General features: G+C 44.9%; 1 protein-coding gene across 6 annotated transcripts in view; it reads left to right on the plus strand.

Annotated features, from left to right (window-relative positions):
- The window catches only part of DBN1 (drebrin 1), a 326,031-nt gene that overhangs the window by 261,246 nt on the left and 41,985 nt on the right, over positions 1-22,800 (plus strand). For all 6 annotated transcript variants that reach the window (XM_069651515.1, XM_069651516.1, XM_069651517.1 and 3 more), the window contains 2 exons: positions 6,611-7,350; positions 7,862-7,961. In XM_069651515.1, the coding sequence (XP_069507616.1) occupies positions 6,611-7,350; positions 7,862-7,961 (840 nt within the window). The remainder of the gene's footprint in view (positions 1-6,610; positions 7,351-7,861; positions 7,962-22,800) is intronic.

The following is a 22,800-nucleotide window of genomic DNA, read 5'->3' on the forward strand; positions in this document are numbered from 1 at the left end:
GACGCATACGGCCATGACTACGGACGATGAGGAAGATATCGTTGCAGCGGACAGCGAGTCTCCACATTTGGATTCTCCATCTAGGGTGTCAAGGTGGGGTCATTCCACTCCATGATCTCCAGAGCCTCTGTGCTATTCCAGCTTGTGCCCGAGGGAAACCAGGAAGGAGGGTTTCTTGTACCAGAGGCGCAAGGCCTAGAGGAAGACCATCATGGCAGTGCCCCTTCTGGATGGATGACGTGTGGGAAGAGGGCTTGGCCCTCACGAAGAACCCTTTCACGGTTCCAGCCAAACAGGATAGACTGGAGAAGAAGTATCGGATGCCGGACCCCCACCCAAGTGCCTGAGGTCGCAACCATCGCCGGATTTGGTGGCATCACTGGCTGTGAGGAAACGGTCGGCTAACCTGTCTTTGTCGTCTTGGGTCCCTGCAAACCGCAAGGGAAAGAGTATGGATGCCATGGGACGCCATGGGATGAAGGTGATTTACACCGCAGCGTCCACTACCAAGGCGGCCAACGCACTGGCGATCCTTGCCAGGTACGACAGAGCTGTGGTACAAGCTGAGACCTATTCTGAAGTTCCTCCCAGACGATAAGAGGACGGAGGCAATCACTCTTTTAGGAAGGGGAAGTAGCATCTGATCACGCCATAATGGCACTGGACACAGGCTTTCGGCAGATGGGGGAACAGTGTCTGCATTTGTCAACAAGGCTGGATGAAGGCCACAAATTTATGGCAGGAGGTCCAGGCGAAGGTGTTGGACATGCCCTTCGACGGAGAGAACTTGTTTGGGAAGGTCGAGTCCCTCCAAGCCATCAAGATGGATATGGAGTCGGGCCGTTCCCTGGGTACTCTGCAGCAGCCTTGTTCTTCTTTTCGCTCCTCCAGGGGAAAGTCGAGCAGGTCTGCCAAAAGTTTTCTCCTCTTCGTACCTTCAGCCCTCCAGATCCACGACTCAGGAAGCCTACAAAGGCTGTTCCTTGGCCTACGGTAGCAGAGAACAGTGAAGTCAATGCCGGCAGGGCAGGACGCCGGCTCCGAAGCAGGCCTGAACTGGCTGGGGCATTGGGCCCCCTACGTGCATCCCGGTGGAAAGCTGTCTGACCAGGTTCGTCAGCGAGTGGAAGAAGATCACCACTGACAGATAGGTGCTGGACGCTCTTGCCCAGGGGCACAACCTGGAGTTTTAAGTCCCAAAATTTCAGGATGGTCGCGTTGCAACATGTGCTCGGCCAACTGTAGGAAGGAGACTTCTTGACGTTACTGGACCTGGAGGACCCCTATTTCCATGTCCCATTCACCAGAAACATCAGATGTTTCTGCATTTCGTAGTGCAGGGTCAGCACTACCAGTTCAAGGCTCTGCCTTTTGGATTTAAGTCAGCCCCCAGAGTGTTTACAAAATGCCTGGCGCTGGTGGCTTCTCATCTACGTCTACAGGGCATTCATGTAAACCCGGCTCATCTGGGCTCGCTTGCGGGAGACACATGGAGACAGTCCAGCTACTGACGAATCTGGGATTCTCCATCAACTATCCAAAGTCCTGCTTAACACCATCGCAGAACACCCTGTTCCTAGGAGCCAGACTCAATACGGTGTCTCACCTGGCATCGCCTTCGGAGGAGAGGGTAGCAACCATTCAAGGGAAGGTGCAGCAACTGTCGTTGTTGAAGACAGCCACGGTGCAGGCCATCAATTAATTTCTCAGCATGATATTGTTCCGCATCTACCTCATCCGGTTCTGCCGGTTGCAAATGCGACCCCTTAAGGAGTTCCTGAACGCTCGCTGGATACATGTGTCCAGAAGCTTTGCGGACAAGATCCCGCTCGACAAGGAGTTCCGTCGGGCAATAGAATAATGGGGTGTCTGCTCCAACATTGTCCGGGGGCACAGGGTTGCAAAACCCTCCATACCAGGAGATGGTCATCACGGACGCTTCCCTGGAATGCTGGGGAGCCCACACGGACACCTGCACGCCAGAGGTCTGTGGCTGCCAGAGGAGAAGGATCTCGTTATCAACATCCTGAAGCTGCAGGCAGTGTTCTGGCCCCTAAAGTCCCTCCTTCTGTCTCTGAAGGGCAAGGTGGTGAGGATCTTTGTGGACAACACCACCACCATGTTCGAGATCAGGAAACGGGGACACTGATTCCGAGAGCTCTCCAAGGAAGCGCAGGACTTGTGGCACTGGGCCGTTGGACAAGAGATGTTCCTCGTCCTTCTTCACCTAACGGGAGTCAAGAACACCATTACATACTCCCTCAGCAGGAAATTGCGCTCCTGCCACGAGTGGGAACTTCGACAGGACTAGGTGGACCAGATCTTTGTCAAGTGGGGAAGGCCCCAGATCGATCTGTTTGCGACAGCGGCAAACTCCAAATGACAGACGTTTGTCAGCAGATTCCACCGACTGAGGAGCCTGGGGGATGTGGTCCCTTCTCGTGGGAAGGGCTGTTTCTGTATGCTTTTCCTCTGTTAGCTCTCCTGCTTGAGTCATCAACACACTCAGACAGTGCCAATGCAGTTTGATATTCATCTTCCCGGCGTGGCCGCGGCAGATTTGGTACCCGGACCTTCTCAGCCTATCAGTGTCGCCTCCACCCAAGCTGCCAGTGGTTCCAGATCTTCTCACGAGAGGAGGCGCAATCCTATATCATTACTCGGGATCACTGAACTTGAGGGCTTGGCTCCTGCAGCCCTAATGTTTGGAGGATATGAGTTCCCAGTGGACTGCAGGGAGGTCCTCGCAAAAGCCAGGACGTCGTCGACCTTGAAGTGCTGCAGTCACAAGTGGAAGCGTTTCGCTACGTGGTGCCGATCACAGAAGATTACCCCTTTGAGGGTCACAGCCCCACAGATCCTGCCGTACTTGCTATCCTTAGCCAAGGCCGTACTGGCGCACGCCTCCATCAAGGTACATCTAGCGGCTATCTCCCGCTATACCAGGTCGTCAGGAAGATTTTCAATTTGGTCCCATTGACTCGTCAAGGAGTTTCTCAAAGGACTTTTCAGATCTTTCCCGTTGGTGAAGGCTCCTGCCCCGGCGTGGCAACTCAACGTGGTTCTGAGGAGGCTCATGGGGGCTCCCTTCGAACCTCTGCATCAGGCCCAGCTCAAGTTCCTCTCGTGCAAAACAGCTTTCCTTGTGGCCATCACCTCTGCCAGGAGGGTAGGTGAGATCCATGCCCTATCCTCAAACAAACATATCTGCGTTTCTACGAATCGTGGGTGGTGCTACGTACGCACCCCTCCTTCATGCCGAAGGTTCAGTTGGAAAGTGCCTTGGACGTTGCTCATGCCCTAAAGTCCGTCACCCGCACAAACAGTTTTCGGAAGACTTCACAGGTGTTCGTGAACTTTGGTGCTGTGAACCATGGGAAGGCCGTGGCCAAGACTTCCATTTCAAGATGGCTCTCCCACTGCATCACGCACTGTCATTTGTTGTCTTACTGACCGCTGTCCGGCATTCCTGTCTGGTGTGCCCCTGCTTGACATCTGCATGTTTGCTACATGGAGGTCCACTCACACCTTCACGAAATTCTACTGCATCAACAGGGATTCCAGGGAGGAGTCCAGAGTCGGCCAAGCAATGCTACACAACCTGTTTGCTTGAGGTGAGTCTGTTCCAGGGGTAAGTGTAATTGCTTCTGTTGAGCCTTGCCACCTCCCGTGGTTGTGTAATGTTGTACTTCTATGTATTCGTTATTCATGAGCATGTGATTCCATGCCAGACCCCATGCTGGAGAAGGTTTAAGTTACTTACCTGGAACTATTGTTCTCCAGCATGGGTCATGCATGGATTCACATGCGTACCCTCCCCCCTCCCCGGCTTTTCTTGGTCAGACTGCCACTTTACATGCTTACCAAACCTGAAGATGGCTGCCAGAGGAGGGGCTTAGGGAGAGGACTGTCATTGGATGGGGGCAGTATAACCCAGAGGACAGTGATTGGTTTAAAGGAGAAATACAGTTTGTAAGTGAAAGTAAAACAGTCTTTTCTTTTACCGAGGATTCCCAGCCTGACGATGGGGAATATTCATGACCATGTGAATCTATGGCAGACCCATGCTGGAGAACAATAGTTACAGGTAAGTAACTTAAACCCTCCTTCCTATTGATTCCCATGACATACTCTGGAACTCTCCTAAATTGGCTCTGGGTGTACTTACCTTCCCCTGGGCATTTTTCCTGCATCCACAAGGGGTTCAGTAAGCTCTGGACCAGGAATCCTAGTTTTAGTACTTAACTGATGTTTTTGCTTTTTCTTTTTACATTTATTTTTAATTTCACGTTGTGCATTTCTCCAATGGTGAATGGATTTTTAACATTGTAGCTAATTTTGGTGTACCTATTTTGAAATGAATTGCTAAGGTAACTGTTGATGCAAAATCTTGGTAGCCTTTGGCTTTGGTTTGAAACTGTTTCCCAACCTCAAAGACTATGATGGATTAGTATATGTTCATTTTCATTATTTTTAATACTATGCCCTGGATGGTCTAAATTAATGTGAAGTGTTGGTGTAGGACTTGAGGATCATTGGTATATTTTTACTCCCTGGTTAAAATGTCTAATTGCCTTCATAACCCTGTCCCTACCTATGTGTTAATTGCTGACCACCAGTTCTAGGGACTTCTACGTTGACCGTGGGTGGGCTGTGTCTTTAGGAGATTGTACGGAATTGAGCCGGCCCATGGCAGGCTTTTCCTGCTTGTTGAGTTTTGTGGTTTGTAGTTCCCTTGACCTCCCTCTCCCCTGTTAATTTATGTTGTGTACCTACCTGATGTAATAGGCCCACATACAGGATACAGGCTACCCCACCCTTAATCACGCAGGTGCATGGACTATGGAGAACACTGAACTGTATCAATAATCAGTTCCTGGGTCAGAGAGCTGTAAGAAAAATTATTTAATGTATTCTGCTACACACAATTCATAATAGCATGAACCACAATACACAGTACATCAACAAATACTTACAACAAGGTGCATTGTTGCGCAACTTGTCATTTAAAAAAAATAAAACAGCTTGCCCATTACGTCAAGGGAAGGAGGTTAGTAGGTGTGACGGGTATTCAAAAGAAGAGTGACTAATTGCTCTCTATGGTCGACGCATTGTGTTTCCGGCATCTTGGGTACGCTGTATCTAGCATCAACTGTCGAGTTCATTTGTCCCAAGGGGCCTTCATCAGGACACAAAACATTAAACACCCCGATTAACATCTGTGACTGTGAGAGTTGCACAACAGGAACATTTCAGAGACAAAAATAGACTGCGTCTCCTTCTGAAAACGTAGGATTTCACCCTGCAGGTAAAGTACCATTTATAAGGTGGTGAGTGATGTCACACCACTTGGTCCTGTGATACGTTTTTTCATGACCCTACCTACCCCTTACGCGCCAAACAAATAGCAGTACACAAACCGGATGAAGATCCTTAGGAACTAGGGAGTACACCAACATCATGTTTAATGTTTCGTGTCCTGATGAAGGCCCCTTGGGATAAATGAACTTGACAGTTGATGCTAGACAGAACGTACCCACGATGCCGGAAACACAATTTGTCGACCATTGAGAGCAATTACTCGCTCTTGTTTTGACCACAGAGAGCAGTTAGTCTCTCTTCTTTTGAATACCTGTCAAAGCTACTAACCTCACCCTCACTCCCTTGACGTAGTGGTCAAACTGTTTTTTTTTTTTTAAATGACATGTTGCGCAGGTCACAGAGCAACAATGTACCATGTTGTGAGGGTCTATGGATGTACTGTGTATTGTGGTTTGTTTTATTATGAATTGTGTGTAGCAGAATACATTAAAAAAAATGTCTTACACCTCTCTGACAGTCGACGCACTTACGTGATTAAGGGCAGGGTAGCTTGTTTCCTTTCTGTGTTTCTTATATATACTCCTCCCTGTTGAACAGGCCCCCCCCAATTAACAAAAAAAAGGGAAGCACTCAGTTTTTCTACCAACCATAGGCCCACATCTAGACACCGGGCTAAGGAGAGTCTTTTTTTAGTCATTTACTGTTTTTCTAATTAAGTGGGTATCAATGTAACACCCACTTTAAGAGAAGTTTAGCTCCCCATTGTCAGGCGCATTAGCCCCGCATTAAGGTCTGTGATTGTAGTGTCCTCAGCAGGAGGAGGTACAAAACACTGTTGTGACAACAGGCCTAGGATACTACCACTTTAAATGCTCATTAAAATGTCTGTTTAGGGCAGTACCCCGCTGCTGGCTTATTTCTTAAGGCACTTGCGTTTGCACAAGTGGCCAAACATCAGCATTGCCGCAGCTGGAGGGAGATAAAGTAAACTGGAAAGGGAGACATTTTGTGTAAAAAATGATGCACTATTGAAGGCAAAGAATGTTACATAGGCAATTAATGACCGTGGACTACCATAGGCTAAATCACCCCGGCATTAATTCTTTAGGGAGCAGAGCTGCTGATTGTGTCCTAGACATGGTGGAGTAGTGAGGGAAACTGAAGGTCACGTGGGGCAAAGTACATTAAAAGGTGGACAAAGTGTCAGGCACCCCCTTATTACTAACAATTGTAGGTAGAATCCTCCATGCTCTACTTCATAATAATGCCAGTTATTTTATCCCCACAGGTTCCCTAATCGCAGATTTTGTGGCAGACTCCATCCAGGAAGGGGCATTGCCTGCATGTGCCAAGGAGACAGAGGAGCCATGGAACCCTTTCGGACAGGTGCCACAAGAGGCCAAGCTGGTGGACGCATGCCCGCCTTCTCACCCGGCTCACATCCCAGACCCCGAGGTTTCTTGGGCCCCAGCTGGAGGTTTGGTACAGGTGGATGACCTGGTATTCATGGAAACCAAAGAATCAGAGGCCGTTCCAGCAGCACCCCTACCTGAGGAAGCAGAAAGAATCATGGACAATGCAGAGTCTGCCCCTGCGGAAGTGGGGGCCATCGCTGCAGAGAACAGCCAGAGTCTTTTAGACCTCTGGCAAAGTGATGAGGCCGGTGCCTGGGCAGCACCCTGCCCAGGGAATCCGGAGGCTAGCATTGGCCTGGAGGAAGGCCCAGTGCCTACAGCCACCACAGAACCCATGCAGATGACAGCCGTAGATAGCATGGGGGGTGTGATGGACGATAATCTCCTGAACTTTGACGAGTTGCCTGAACCACCAGCCACCTTCTGTGACTTGGAGCCAGAAGATGACCCTCAGAGCATCATCGACATTGAGGGACCTCACCAAATGACGCTCAGCTACCAGCATGCTCTTCAGGAGGCCTCAAGCACTCATGAAATACCTGTAGTGTTGGTGGAGTTAGAAGAAGCTCACCTGATGACCAACGGAGAAACTCCCCAGAAAGAAGGAGCCACGGTGAGCACCAGAGTCCCCTCTCTCTGCAACAATGGATGGGGCTTGATTTTTTGTACTAAAGTTTTCTGTCTTCTGATTTATGGGAAATCTACATCTCAGAGCTCCCTCTGCCCCCTTGTTGGGGAGTGTGGTGGGAGGAGTATATTTATCCCTTTCCACAATTTCCTTCATCTGTCCAACACTGAGTGACTGTCTCTCTCTCCCTCAGTGACTGTCTCTCTCTCCCTCATCTATGAATCATTTTGTCCCAAACTGGAGACAGCTATCTTAAATGTCTAAACACAATATCTCCCTCATTAACACTTTTGCCATTATTCCTTCTATCCCTTGAACTCACTCAGGCCGATACTCGAGCTAAATCCGTGTTTTTCAAACCGAATATTCTTCTAATCAAACCAAACTCAAGGGGCAGCAAGAATAGGAGGGAAGCGTAGGTGGATAGGAAACTGTTGTGTGCGCTTATTGTCAAAACTGTTAGCATCCAATCCTGAGTGTTTACCTTTTCTTTCAGGTTAGTGAGGGTTATTTCAGCCAATCACAAGATGACGAATTTGCACAGGCAGAAGAATTAACTGCTAAAGCGCCGCCAGTGTTCTACAATAAGCCTCCAGGTAAGACTGGCAAAGTGGTCCTTGATTACCATTCACAAGTTTCTAGAGGAGGGTGGAGCATGCACCTTAAGGGAGGGTGTGTGTGTTCTCAATTTGCTGTGTGTCTTTGGTCCACCACGACTTTTGCTCGGTGAACCTTGTCGAGCGCAGCTCCAATGGAAAGGGAGAAGTCCCTTCTCCCTTTCCATGGTGCCCAAAGAAAAATGTAAACAAGAAAATGGCTGCCACGGAAGGTGAGAAGGGACCACACGTAGTCCCTTTTCTTATGCCACTGCGGCTAGGACGCGTACACAACTGACCCGACAAAGGCTTTGTTGGGCTGGTAATGACCCAGCGAGGGCCAGTGAGCTTGCTTACTACAAGGTCATTGAACCTTTGCCAGGTATAATGGTCATCAACAGTTTATTTCTATGCATCTGGTCATCATTTTGGAAAGTATTGTGTGGTGTTCACCTTGCTCTGCTCTATCCCTTTTACATTTTAATATCTGCTTCCACCTTCTCTTAAAAGTAATACCATCATACGGATTGTGCTTTTTCAACTAAGTGGATAATACGCAGAAGATTGCGAACTGAGTGTGTGGACATTGAATATCTAGAACTTTAAATGGATGTCTTCCTGCAATTAATAACTGAATGAGTGCCAATAAGCTACAATCAAATACACCAAAACTGAGCCAGATCATTCATCTAAAATTCATATAGCATCTGTTTTGCCACCTTCTTTGGGCCTCCCTTATACCATCAACTCAGAAAAATCAAGGCCTCACCTTAGAGCCTAAGATTAATCAGACAGTAAAGGTAAGATGTTCCTATACCTAGAAGAACCATACAGGGCCCAATCTGTAATCGACTTGATTCTTTCACATTTAGATTTCTCAAACACAATTTTTCTGGGACCTTCCTAATATTTATTAAATAGTTTAGCAAGTATCCAGTATCGTGGATGCTCACTAGAACCCCCCTTAGAGAACATGTGTCACCTGTCATCAGATATCTATACTGGTTAACAATTGAGAAGAGTGCAAGTCGAGAATGTATGTATTGTTCATCAGGCTATCAATGAAAATGGTCCTCAATTTATTTATTCCTAGTTCACTAGATATCAACCAAACCAAGATCTAAGATCTTCTTCAACGTTCTTCAGACTGTTCCTTGGATCAGGAGGAGTCATTCTAGCACACGTTCTCTCTCATATTTGGCCCCTCTCCTTTGGAACAAATTACCATCTAGTTTCACATTTATTTGGAAATTGCATGTGCTACAGAAAAATGGGGAGAACTGACTATTTTACTTATCCCATCAGTTTTTGTTTTCTTTTCTCTCTGTGCAAAGGGGTCTTGAGTGAAGAAGTACTTTAGATATACAAATGAACATACCATATGTACACTCAAAGGTGTCTTGGTCGAGCACATATAACACTTCTAAACTATGCATACATTTTAAACTATTTCAGTGACATAAAGTGTTAAATGTTCGGGAGATAATTTCACATACCTCTGAGTTATATAAAACTACCTAACCTAAAGACAACAGGGGGTTTCCAACCAGATAATAGACCAAACTTTCTAATAAGGGAAGAGCATTCAGGCTTGTTGGGAAAGATTTTTCTTTTTGCTGCGTTCTCTCCATAGTCTACATAGATCTCTATGGAACCCTCCCAAAGGTTGGCTTTTGTTTGCAACCTGATCTGACTTTTGAAGGTAAGTAAAATCTATTTACTTTGTTTCGCTTGCATAGCTCATCTATTTTAGGGATACTGATCCGTTCCCTGAGGAAATCAGTGCAGTGGGACACTGTCCCCATTACAAGAAATTCATTCTTGTTTTTAAGCTGCACCTATTGCCTTACAGTGAGTGATGTGTGGCAGTGTTGCTTTTTATTCCCTTTCCTTCTGTTTTAAATAGCATTTTTGTAACTGCATGATGTGTCCAAGAAGTGCTGGTGGCAGCTGATAACTTCTACTGTTTTTCTTTTTCAACTTTCTCGCGAGCTCATGTGCATTTTACACCATAATACCATTTAGTGTACCATATGCTCTAAAATGGCTCTGCCATGGGTTTTCTCCCTGTCCTTTGCCCATCTTATCCATTGACCACCTTCTTGCCCTCTCAAGGTTGTATATTCCATATAAAATAACTTATAAGGTAACTTATCCGTCAGGATAGCTTATGGGCAACACGCTTGTCTTGGAAGCAAGATGACTCTGAACAAAATAGGTTCAATCCCTGAGTCCGTGGTTAGAAACCTCTGGGTATTAAGCAGGTTATAAATAACCAATTACAATGACAATTTCCCAGATAAAGCCTTGGCTTTTCTGTGCAAAGCACTGTATGTGGGGGCTCAGACTGTCTGGTCCCAGACCACATCCTGGTCAGAATGTGTCTGTTGCTGGGCAGATGTGGTGGTCGGAGGATGTCCATGATTGGACAGCCCCTGCCAGTTTGAATGGTACAGATCTGCACTATTAGTGGGCTTGGGTGCAACTCCAGCTCGAATTTAGCTGAGAGGAAGAATCCTGCAGCCTTTCTTCCTATCGTCATGGGAGCCAAGACCCCATTTGAAGAGGAGAATCCCACTGCAGCCCTGTGGATCGCCATTGCATCCAACCAGCATAGCCTTAAACAACTGTCCCAGCAAAGCCCTACTCCTTTGTAGGATCTTCTGAGGGCCTTCACCTGTGCTTCAGGCCTTGGACTGATGGAAAAAACCAGTCTCGACCCCTGCTTGAGGATCCTGACCTTTTGGAAACAGTCTGAAGTGACTCACAATCATCCTGTCTCGTTGCATTGGTCTCCATCCCAAGTTCGGACATGGGACTCGCCAGAACCCCAACTTGCGATGAGAGGCCTTCCTCTGCAGATCCTTGCAGTATCATATCCTTTATCTCTGTCACGGGGGTGGTCTTCCGCTGCCTGATCAGTGTTCATCGCCATCCCCCACCTGTATTGTGCCCTGGTGGTCCCCTGGTGCTGGTGGTCACCTCTTCATCGTTCTAGGGTTGTCCGGCTGTCCAGTGTCTTGCTGTCCAGTGTCAGGAACTGTCTTGCCACAGTGCAGAACTACCAGCCTGCCCAACCTAAATCCTGATGCCGAAAGTGAATTGTGCTCCAGCAACCCTTAGACCCGCTTCAACAGAATCAAGGCAAGAAAGTAAGTGGGGCCAGCAGAGTCAGAAGCCTCAGAAGGTATTTCTGATAGAATCTGAGTACGGGGGTGAGTATACATACCTGTTTCTACCCCCTCCCATAGCGGTTAACAGGCACAAAATCCTAGCCCTACCTCTTCCTTTCCTGGTCATGATCATTAGAGTTCTTACCAATGATCCCCCCCTGGGCTTCTGCTATGGTTGCAGGATTGGGCTAGGACCGCCCAATGATTTGCTTGCTTTGTTTTTTGTTACTTGAAACACTTGCGCCTACACGTTGGCTTTGCCAACACTTATTCAGACCTCTTAAAAGACTCCTAGCTTCCTGCATAGGGTTTATTTGGACTCTTGTGACCGTGAGGAGCCTGGGCCCAAACTCGTCTAGCAAGGGAAAGCCTTTTAAAGTGTAGAATCATATCATTAAAAGGTTGTGTATTGTGTTCTAACTCCTTTATTTTTACATATTACTTCTCAAATTGGTTTATTACTTACCTTGTCTTTTCTTCACTTACTTTGCTACAATACAGTGCTCGATTGCTGAATTTCCTTTGTAAAAGTAAAGTACTGGTGCTCTGTGTTAAGATGTATTTCTAAACTCTGGCCTGGTGGAGAGAAGTTTAGGAGGCCACCCTAGTTTAGTGAAACAGGGGAACCTTCTGGACAAAGCAGACCAATCTAGGGTAGCTTGGCAGGTGGTCAAGACTAAGTCTCAGGAGGAGTAAGAGTGATCGGAAGCCCACAATGAGCACACACAGTAAAACTCCACAGATTATCCTTAGACAGATGTATATCAAAAATGCATTTAGTATAGCCCTTTATAAAAAAAAAAAAAAAACACGCTTAAACCACAGTTATCAAGACAAAAATAACCACACAAGCTTATTCACTATGTAACATATATACAATAATGAGATTAGCCCAAGTCTGATGATTGGGGAGGGGGGAAATAACCACAACTTGCAACAGAAAGGAGTTAGTTGGGTACAAAGATCAGTTTAGACAGTCCTTCATCAACAATCCCTAACTTATGTAGTCCAGCCCTACGAATTTAGAAGTACAGTTGTGCGTGAACAACGAGCGTTCGTGCGTAAAACAAAAGGCGTGTTCTCTTCAGGGGGTTGTAGCTGCTCAGGAAGGGGCTTGAGGCAATGAAGAATATATTCCTGTTCCTTGAGGAGGGTCTACCCATGCGGATAGAGTGACTTTCGGAGTTCGAGAATAGCTGGGGAGTGCAGGCACTCCCAGCCAAGGTGAGTATCTTGAAAGGGAATCTCATGCGTAAAAAGGGATGGATGTGCCAGGGGGCTACCGGTAAGTGATAAAATCCGACTCACCAACCCTCAACACAGTGCGTACCAAACTTTGGCAGTCTAGCCCATTTCGCTCTTAGGTGTTAACCCTGCAGTTTCAGGATGCTCCGGTGGCTGCGGGACCGGACAATCATCCTTGGCGGCACAGTAAGTAGCCTTTACTCTGTTCTCGAAGAAAGGAGAAGGATTGTTCCGGTGCAGCATGTCCGAGGATACGATAGGGTAGATCTGCAGGCACAGCGATGGTCACTACAGCGTGGCGACACAGGGACCACAAATGCTTGTGGCGTGGCGCACTCTCATAAATCGTATCCACGAGGAGCTAGGACAATGAGTCTTGTCAGGAGAGGGCCCAGGACCACAAGCTAGTGATTCCCAAAGTCTCGAGTTGAGACTCGGGGTGGCAGTGTTCCTGTGGGATACCCTGGTTTTGAGCTGGACAGTTCACTGAATGGTTCAGGAACACTTATGAAGAGGCTCTTTGCGAGGGTAAGTAGGAGGTGGAGAGAGCAGTTGTTCCCATGACTTTAAACGGGCAAAGCGCCCTTGCAGTTCTTGGTTTGATGAAAAAGCAGGGGTCCGACGGGACAACAGCGAGGTCAGGGTGCCAAACCTTCCTAGCACGTCACCAGCGATTTCTCAAGCCTGCTCTCTTGTTAAGGATACTTGGCTCCTTATGAAGATCAGTGTGAACCTCAGTAGATCGACCTGGAATGGATGCAGAGCCCCTTCTCTTATCCAAGATTCGTTTTCCGTCTAAATCTCAGATAGACCTGCAGTTGTCTTTATCTCACGGTGCTGGTTCATCTAGGTGCAAGGTACCTGGGACAGTCTGTAATGTGGAAATGCTGCCTCCACCCACCCAGAAAACTACTACTTAAGCTGCAACCTTTGGACCTCCTGAAACGAGACCAATGATTGATGTAAGAGGGCCCAACTAACTAATCTAGTAACGCTAGGTTTCTGGTGTAATTGAAGTAAGGGGTGGGGGGCTTGCATACCTGTATCCGCACACCCCGCCATAGGATTTGACGGGCACAAAGTACTCGCCCTACCTCTCTTGTCTGGTTGTGATGGTGGAGTTATGTCAAAAGATCCTTATTCAGGCTTCCCCTAGAGTGGTGGTGGAATTGGGAGAGGACGCCTAGTCTTTTGAATTTACCTTTTCTTTCTTCTCTACTGGAACATTTTGTATACCCATTGGCTTTACCAGTACGTGTCTCTTCTCTTCAGGTGTCCAGCTCCCTGCAAACTGGTACTTACCTGGGTGTTGTGAAGCTTTGGGTACAAGGCATACTTACCTTAGCAGGGAAGGGCGTCTCAAATGATGGGGGCCTTATTTAATAAGGAAGGGTAAACTGTTTCCATTGATTTTTCATTACTTCCCTTGCTAACATTGCTTTTGCATTGCCTTAACTGTTTTCGTTTTTTTTCTAACTTTAACATTTTCACTCAAAATTACAAAACATTAGAACATACATGTGAGAATAGAATTGCCAAAATTCCATAGAAACAATTTCCAAACATCACATATTATTACCAATTACCATATTACTTTACCATAAAAGACCCACCCCCACCTCACAGTTCAACTACAAGCCATAGCAGAAACAACACAGTAGTCAAGACAAACACCCCCCCACCACCCCATCCCCGATATCATTGTCACACCTACTAAGCAAGTTCTACAATCTAATCAAACTATTTAACAATCCCCATATTTCATCATATTCAATCTCCCTATCATGCTTCAGAGCTTGTGTCTTTTCGTACCATGAAAGTGTTCGCATATCTGATATCCAATGTTCACAATGCGTTTTTTTCCTAGATTTCCACACCTTCATTATATGTTTGATAGCCATCAACAATGCGCTGTCAATCCAATCCAGAGAATCGCATATACTTCCACTTCTACTACCAACCAAGAGAAATATTACTGACTTGGGAACAAATCATTTGCCACCAAATCCTCCCGATCCAAAACATCCTTCCAAAAATCCAACACTCTAGTAAACTTCCAAGCATATGTTGGAAAGTTCTTTTCGTACAGTTACACCCCCAGCACAAATCTGTATCTGCCAATCCTCTCTTACACATCCTCACACGTGTTCAATAAATACGTCCTAAAAAGCGCTGATGAATATATCGCAGGGTTAGATCAACTTTGGCTCTCACCGCCACTATCCAAGCATAATTCCATGATTCCTCAGATAACGCTAATCCCATTTAAGACTCCCATTCCATTCTCAGTCTGTCCCAAGAATTTCACATACACTCCTGCAAAGGCATCGACTTAATAAAGGTTGAAACCGCCCCTGGCATAATGGTAAATAACTCACATATTTGAGGTCTACAACTCAAAGGTCAATTCAACATGTGTAACCTCTCCCTCAGCAACTGCTCCAGAGATTTATATCTCCTGAACTCCCTATTGTTCAACCCATAACAGCTAACCAGATCCTCAAACGGAACCATCATTCCTCCCTTCCAAACATCTTCTAGCTTTAAAATTCCTTTGTTGGCCCAACCTCTCCAATTAAGCATTTTATTTTCAATTTGCAAACCTGGATTCAGCCAAATTAACCGAAACATAAAAATATAAAGACTGTCCACACCCTTCAATCCAAGAGACGGGAGCAGATTTCGAAACTACCATTGTTTCCAATTTTGTTCTAGATTTTTGGTATTCTCTCAGGAATATAAACAATTCACAGAGAAAGGAGAAAGGATATAATCTCTCCCGCTCCATTAAAAGCCAATACGTGTCTAAGTCCCTACTTCTCAGAAGTAATAGGAAGCCTTCTTTAATAAGAAACCCTGATAATAATTTTCCAGCACTGGGTAACCCAAACCCTCATCTTTAACTTTACGTATCCTGATAAATCGTGGGATCTTCGGCATATTTCTTTTCCCCCATAAGAAATCCATAAAAAGTATATCAATACTCTTGAGCACCTTCTTAGTAAACCTGAGGGGGAGAGATTGAATGTAATATAAAACCTTTGGCAATAATATCTATCCCAACATTGTATATCCTTGATCATCACTTCCTTCAATCTATCCACATTATACTCAACCAATCTTCTAATGTCACGCACTAAATAGATACTTAAGTATTTCACTGATACATCAGCCCAATGACAATCCCATTCTAACAATCTTTCAGTTAGTGGATTTATCTTAAGTGGAAAAACTACAGTTTTCCCCCAATTTACCTTGTACCCAGATAACACCCCTACTTCCTGTAGCATATTTTTCAGTAACGGCCACCCTATCTCCGGATTCATCAAAACCACTGTCAGATTATCAGCATAAGCCAGAACCTTCATCTCCCCATCCCTTAACTTCCACTCACAAATATTCTGTTCCTGTCTAAGATATATCAACAATTGCTCAAGAACCAAATTAAATAGGAAGGGCAAAAGTGGACAACCCTCTCTAGGTCCTCTGAATAACCGAAAAGCTTGAGACAAAACAACATTAACCCAAATGTTAGCTGAAATATTACATTGCAAAGCACCTGTTGCATTTAAGAATTGTGGACCAAAGCCCATCCGAAGTAATGTAAAATTAAGAAACGACCAATTCAAACAATCAAACGCTGTGTCAGCATCAAAGAAAATAAGGAGTATTTCTTCCACCTTCTCATGCTATAGACCTATTATATTCAATAATGCCCTAATGTTATCATATCCATGTCTGTTGTGCATAAACCCCACTTGTGAACCACCAATTAAGTCCTCTATATATTTTTGCAACCGTATAGCCATGACTTTTGCAAAAAATGTTTGCATCTACATTTAGCAAAGAAATGGGACGATAATTAGCACATTTTGTAGAATCTTTCCCCTGTTTAGTAGTTAATGTAATAATCGCCTCTTGCATCGAGGTACATAATACCCCATCCGAGAGAAACCGATTAAATAAAACACACAACTTGGGCACTAGAACTGAATCAAAGGATTTACAAAACACCACGGGTAATCCATCTGAACCCGGAGATTTACCCAAATTGAGTTGGTGAATGGCATCCCCAACTTCCATTTCTGAAATCTGAGCATTGAGTGCCTCCCTACCTTTCTCGGACAAACAAGGGATGTCAATTTTAGCAAAAAAACTCAGTTTGTCCTCTTCAACCTGCAAGGTATCCGAGTAAAGAGAATCATAGAAAAGTCTGAAGCATTCACAAATAACAGCACTTTTACTCTTTAACCCACCTTTTTCATCCTCAATCTTTTGTACAACCGATTTCTCTGACAAACTCATCAGTTTTCTAGCCAGTAAGCGTCCTCTCCTATCCCCCTCCTCCCAATATTTCTGCCTCATAAAATGCAACCCCTTTTCAGCTTGCTCATCTAAAATTTTCTTCAATATATCCCTAACACACTCCATCTTTAACCTATCCGCACCTTTACCAGATAAGGCATATGATTGCTGCAATACCTTAAGGTCAAATTCCAAATCCTTAACTTTCATCTCACCCTCCCTCCTCGCTCTGGCTGTCCAGTTAATTCTCCATGTATAGTTGCTTTAAAAGCATCCCATACCACCAAACAATCAGCAGAGTCCACATTATCCTCAAAGAAATGAACAATGGAAGCATTAATTGCATCACATATGTTCTCCTCTTGTAATATAAACGTTTTAAGCCTCCATTTAATATTAGTGGGTCTAAACATGCTCCGATTCGTAATCAACTTCACCAATGAGTGATCAGAAAGGCATCGCTCCCCTATTTCCATATCAGTAACTACACCAACCAATCTCTCCAAAATCAACAACTAATCCAACCTTGAATAAGAATTATGAACCGGAGAAAAAAAGGAAAATCCTTTTTCGACTGGGTGTAACAATCTCCAACTGTCCACCAAGGCAAAAGTATCTATAAACTCATGAAAAGCACGGCTCAACCCATGACCCGTAAACCTGCATGAAGATAGCCTATCTAAATTGGCATCTAAAATACAATTAAAATCACCTCCAAGAATAATGTGTTCACCCTTCATGTTGCTGAGAGAATCCTTCAACTCCTTAAAAGAATGTATGCCATTAGAGCATGGACTATATCCCGAACCCAATGTCAATACTTTTTCTTCATGTTTAACATTTGCTAATAAAAAATGACCATCTGCATCCATAAGTACATTCTCTACTACTATACCTAGTCTTTTCTGAATTAATAAACCCACTCCCCTCGAACTTCCTGAATAACAATTTAACAGAACCTTCATGGACTTAGAGGCCCCATAAAATTTATCTGGATTGTCTGTTAGATGAGTTTCTTGTAAAAATAAATTACATCTGCTTCCTCACGTTGCAATCTAGCCATTACATTTCTCCCTTTCTTAGGGCAATTTAGCCCTTTAACATTCCATGTAATAAAATTCAAAGATCCCATTGTCACAACCCGCTTGTGGGCTCACCTGTGAGAGTTTGGAGTGTTTCTTCTTTGTTGATTCAAGCTGCCCGTGCTTCTTGGAGGTGCAGGTCTCGTGGAGTTAAGGACGGGTTTCTTCCGACGCCACTCTGTCGGGTAGTAGTTCAATTATCCGATGTGAAAACAGTATTCCCAGGGAAGAGTAGGGGCGGTCGGAGCAACCACGTAAGTTCGTGGATTCAGGAGCCCAGAGAGTTGTTGTAGCGGTCCGAAGGCACTGTGACTATTTGGAAGCCCAGGAAGGAGGAGCAGCGGTCCGAAGGTAACCACAGCTATTGGAAAAAATAGGAAGGAGGAGCCGTGGTCCGAGGGCAACCGCGGTAAGACTGCAGGACACGGACACGGTCGAACAGTCCAGGAAGGTTGGAAAAAGGATGGAACCGCTTGAGAAGAGAGTCCAAGGTAGGCGAACACAAGGAAAACAGCGACCGGAAACTGCAAGCGTTGACACGCACCATACCTCAGGGGCTGGGCGCTTATCTAGCTGTGTTAGTTTTCCCAGGAGCTAGACCGCAGATCCGAAAGTGGCATCTGCCATATTGGGGGGGCTTGTGAGGTCACTCTGGTACGATGCCTGACCCGAGGGGACAGAAGCGAGGGGACAGAAGCGAGGTTTCATGACACCCATCCAGACCAGCTAAAATAAAATTTAAATAAAATATAAAAGAAAAAGAAAAAATGAAAAGGTAAAATAAAGTAAAACCAATTGAATGTAAACCAGCCAACGAATCACTGGGATTTAAATCTTGCATACCTAAACTCCCAAATATTGCAAGAAAGGAGATTCTCATGATGACAATGCCATAGAACATTGAAGTCACCCCCATACATATAACATACCACATATACACAACATTTAACAATTTACAACCATTTCAAATGTAGACTGCCCATAACCAGAGCAATATAATAAAGTACACAAATACTAAACCCTACTGCTAAACCGTAACCCTAGAGTCCTATATATATATATAGATATATATATATATATATATATGTATATATATATATATATATATATCTCATAAATCATCACTCTCCCATTCAAAAGGTATAAATCATTACAACAAGGTATAAAAGAGAAACAACAACGTGGGACTCTTTTGAAAGCACCCCTATCCAAATAACATTCATATTGAAGCCAGAATAATCAGGCAAACATATTTTAAAGCCATCATGTACATCACCATTACCGTATATACATGTCAACAAGAATGCATAGAATCAATCAGCTGTGTGCCAACGTAAAATGTAAATGGAAAACCGAAAACAAGAGCAAGTCAAGCTGTCTGCACTCCACAAACAATAATTCCATTGAAGCCCTGCCAAACAACTGAAGTGCTCAATAGGCAGCACAGCGAAGAAGAAGCAGGATAATGGCAAAAAAAAACAATAGACTGTGCCCAGTCACAAACCAACCCCCAACCTTTTATATTCAGAGAACCTTATTGTTGCAAGGCATGCATTGCCCGCCTCCTGACTAGGACGCACACCAAAACATGTGCCTTAACTGTTTTCACTTACCTTACTGGTTAGTTTTCATATTTCATTGCTGAACCATTTCCAACTACCTTAAGTGCAGTATGTATTTGGTAGTGCTACTTACCTGTGTTTTTTCTTGCTTAGACTCCTGAGGCCTAATAGTGAATTTTGAACATACTGTCTAATGTGATTTTAGTGCTCTGTGGGTGTGTCTCATTGTAGCACTAAACACCACCTCCCCCATACCTCCCAAAGTCTCAGCCTTACTGCTGAGCATTACTACCTTGATTGAGTTTGGCCAGATGTGCCTTTTCCCTGTTCACTAAAATATGGTGTTCTCTTGAAACCCTCCCCAGAGCTGGTTCTGAAAACACACCTTCACAGTATCCGGGTGGACATTGCAACTGACACAGTTTCTGAAGGGGTTGCTTAGTTACCTTTCTCTGGAGCCCTTTATATATTATTGATATTTCTTGCAATGGCTCCATTTTAAACCTATGCATTATCCTTGTCTGCTGCTCCTCACAATGAAAGCATGTGTTCGAACAGTCATCACTTCACTTACTGTGGAATAAACCACCTGTGCTTTAGGTGAACCCTCCTGTTGATGTGTTTTCATTGTAGAAGACTATAGGCGCATGGTTCTCCTTACTTCCATAAATGGTCTCTGGCTTTAATTGATCTCAGAAGCTACATCTTCTGGTGCCTTCATCCCTCCACATTTTAAAATAGGAGGCAGGCTTCATTACTTTTATTTGAAGCAGTCACACCGCTTAACTACAAGGTGCAAAGTTTACCAGATCTAGGATTCTCTACTTTGGGGTGTCTGGTACAGAAGGTCAAGGTTGTTCACAAACAGACCATCTCTTGATGAATGTTCCCTCGCTCGATATTAAGCTGCCACATGTTGTATCTGAACACTTTGGCCAAGCATTCCAGCCTGAGTTCTTGCAGTTGTTTCTCGTCTGGGCTCTGCATCTCATAGTATGCCCACCCACCATCCTGGTATGGTACTGCTTTGGGAGGCTTTCAAAAGAGGGGTGGGGGGGATTTGTAGGAGGAAGATATCCATTACTTAACCGAAAATGTTATTTCTGATGGATAAAACTCTTCTCCCATAGACTGCTGTTATTCACTTACCATTAGACTATGTGGATACTTTGAGAGACCTCTGAACCTGTATAGACTAGGCAACTTGGCAGTTCTGTCCTACCTTTTGGTCTCTGTAGCCCAATGGAAAACAGGTGGACCGTAGTACATATGTACGTATTTTCATTTGTTACGGCGCACAAAACCCTTGGGTATCCCAGCGCTAGTTACATTAGGATACTTGGCTACTTTGTTACATTTATAAGAAGGTACAATGGAGCAATGTTACATGTTACATAGGACATATGCTATGATATGGCATTTATAACGCGCCTATACACAAGTGTTTCAAAGCGCAACGAGGGAAGGGGAACAGAGGGAAGACAGAGAAAACAATCTTACTAGGCTGGTGACATTGAGATCACGCAAGTGGGAGGGGGCAGTGCAATACATAGGATCAACAGTAAAAGAAAATGGACATAGTGAGCACTAGAACAGTGGGGAGCAGTGCAGTAAGGGGATGCAATAGTCTTAGGAGGGGTATAGTCAGTTAAACAGCCAGGTCTTTGGATTTCTTTGGAAGGTCCAGTAGGCCTGTTCTTTCCTGAGATCTAAGGGCAGATTGTTCTAGAGTTTGGCTCCCAAGACCGGGAAGCTTTTTCCCCAATTGAGAGGCGGTTGAAATTGGGGGTCTTCAAAAGATGAGAGTATATATGTGTGCATATATATTTTGTGAGGAACACAAGGAAATGATGCACGTCACTCCTGATTTGCTGCCCTATAAAACATTTTTATTTTAATTAACAGAATTGTTAGCTTTAGGTAAACACCTTACAGGTACTTGAGGAAATCCTAACAATGAAGGCGCGCTTCTAAATGAAACCGTGTCAGGATGGGTTGAAATTAATGGTCCCTTATCTCTGCCAGTGTTTCATTCGCGATTGAACATAAGATCCAAAACCTATTCTATCAAGTTCTCACCCTTCCAGGGGAACCCTAATCTACAAAGAAATATCCAAATGATATGGTCAACAGAAAGGTCTTAAAATAAATGAATGTCAAACCTAATGAGTCATTAACCTGATGGGTACCTATGCTAATAACACACAATGTTTCAAGGGTTTGGCCAAAGCAGAAGTTCAAAACCTACTCTAGTCCATTCCTATCATAATAAAAAAACAAACGTGTTCCTTGGGCATCTTAAGGGTCACCAGAGTCCATCCTGGACCTTGCATTCAAGATTCACCACAAGTTTCTTCTGGGATTTTTCTGTCCTCCGTCTTCCCTTATTTTAGGGTTCCTTCTTTCTATGCCGACTTTGAATCATGAGTACCGGATTAACAGTTGGCCTCACTCATAGTCCTGTGGTTGCAGCATTCACAATATGCCTCTTGGGCTTTGGGTTCCGCTTCACAACGGGTCTCTCTACTAGGCCTTAATTTACAGGACTCACAGAAGGTCTCACCCATAGGCATTAGCCCCTGCTGCCAGGGCCTGGAACCTCTTATCTTTCCCCAGATGTTGCAGGTGGAAAGCCCAAGGGTTTGGCTTCTGAGTACCCACAAATAGTTGAGGCACTGTAGTGCCCTTCAGGCCAGCCTTCCGCCTCTATGGCTTCCAGTGCTTAACAGATATCCCCCTCTTCCTCCAGCCTCTCTAGGTTTGCATTGCCTTTCTCCGGGCAGCAGTTCGTCCAGTAGTCCACTTCAGCAGACTCCTCTTGTCAGGGGAGCATCAGCAGCTATGTGCGATACCTTTGGATCCAAGGCGCTAAATGCCTTAGCCAAACCCCTTTTAGCCCCATGGGCTCTGGTGCAATGGACTCGATAGTGATCTCATTTCCTCCTGCTGTCTCTTTAATGATTAGTTCTTGGCTTTGCCCAATGGTTGGATTGATGCCCCCATCTCTGAACAGCCTATTGCCTGCAACCTGTGGCATCCGTATGGCTGAGGGGAAGAAAGGATCCATGGTATCTGACCAAACAATGGGCACTGGCATACCATTAGCAGTCAAAACGAGTGTGAAGGGAAAGAAGGCCCTTGATCTCTTACAGGTCAAGATTTCAAAATATTGGCACTGAAACACAAGTGCATCACCAAAAATAGCAGGCTCCACACTTAAGCATGCCTCCAAGATTATAACTAATCAAAACCTACTTCCTAGTCCATGAAAACCACAACTATCAAAACGATTAGTGCCAAGAACACAGGCCATCGAAACGATTGGTGGAGAGAATACAAAGCAAACCACCGAACCACACAGTGCTGAAAAAACACATCAAAAGCAAGGCTCCAAAAAACATCGAATTAACATCCCCCACCCCAGATCCCAAAGGGCCCCAAAATACATGCCCTTAAGGGCACCTTGCACAAC

Source organism: Ambystoma mexicanum, chromosome 3p, assembly GCF_040938575.1.
Source record: "Ambystoma mexicanum isolate Mex_15411 chromosome 3p, UKY_AmexF1_1, whole genome shotgun sequence".
In the NCBI taxonomy this organism is placed as follows: domain Eukaryota; kingdom Metazoa; phylum Chordata; class Amphibia; order Caudata; family Ambystomatidae; genus Ambystoma; species Ambystoma mexicanum.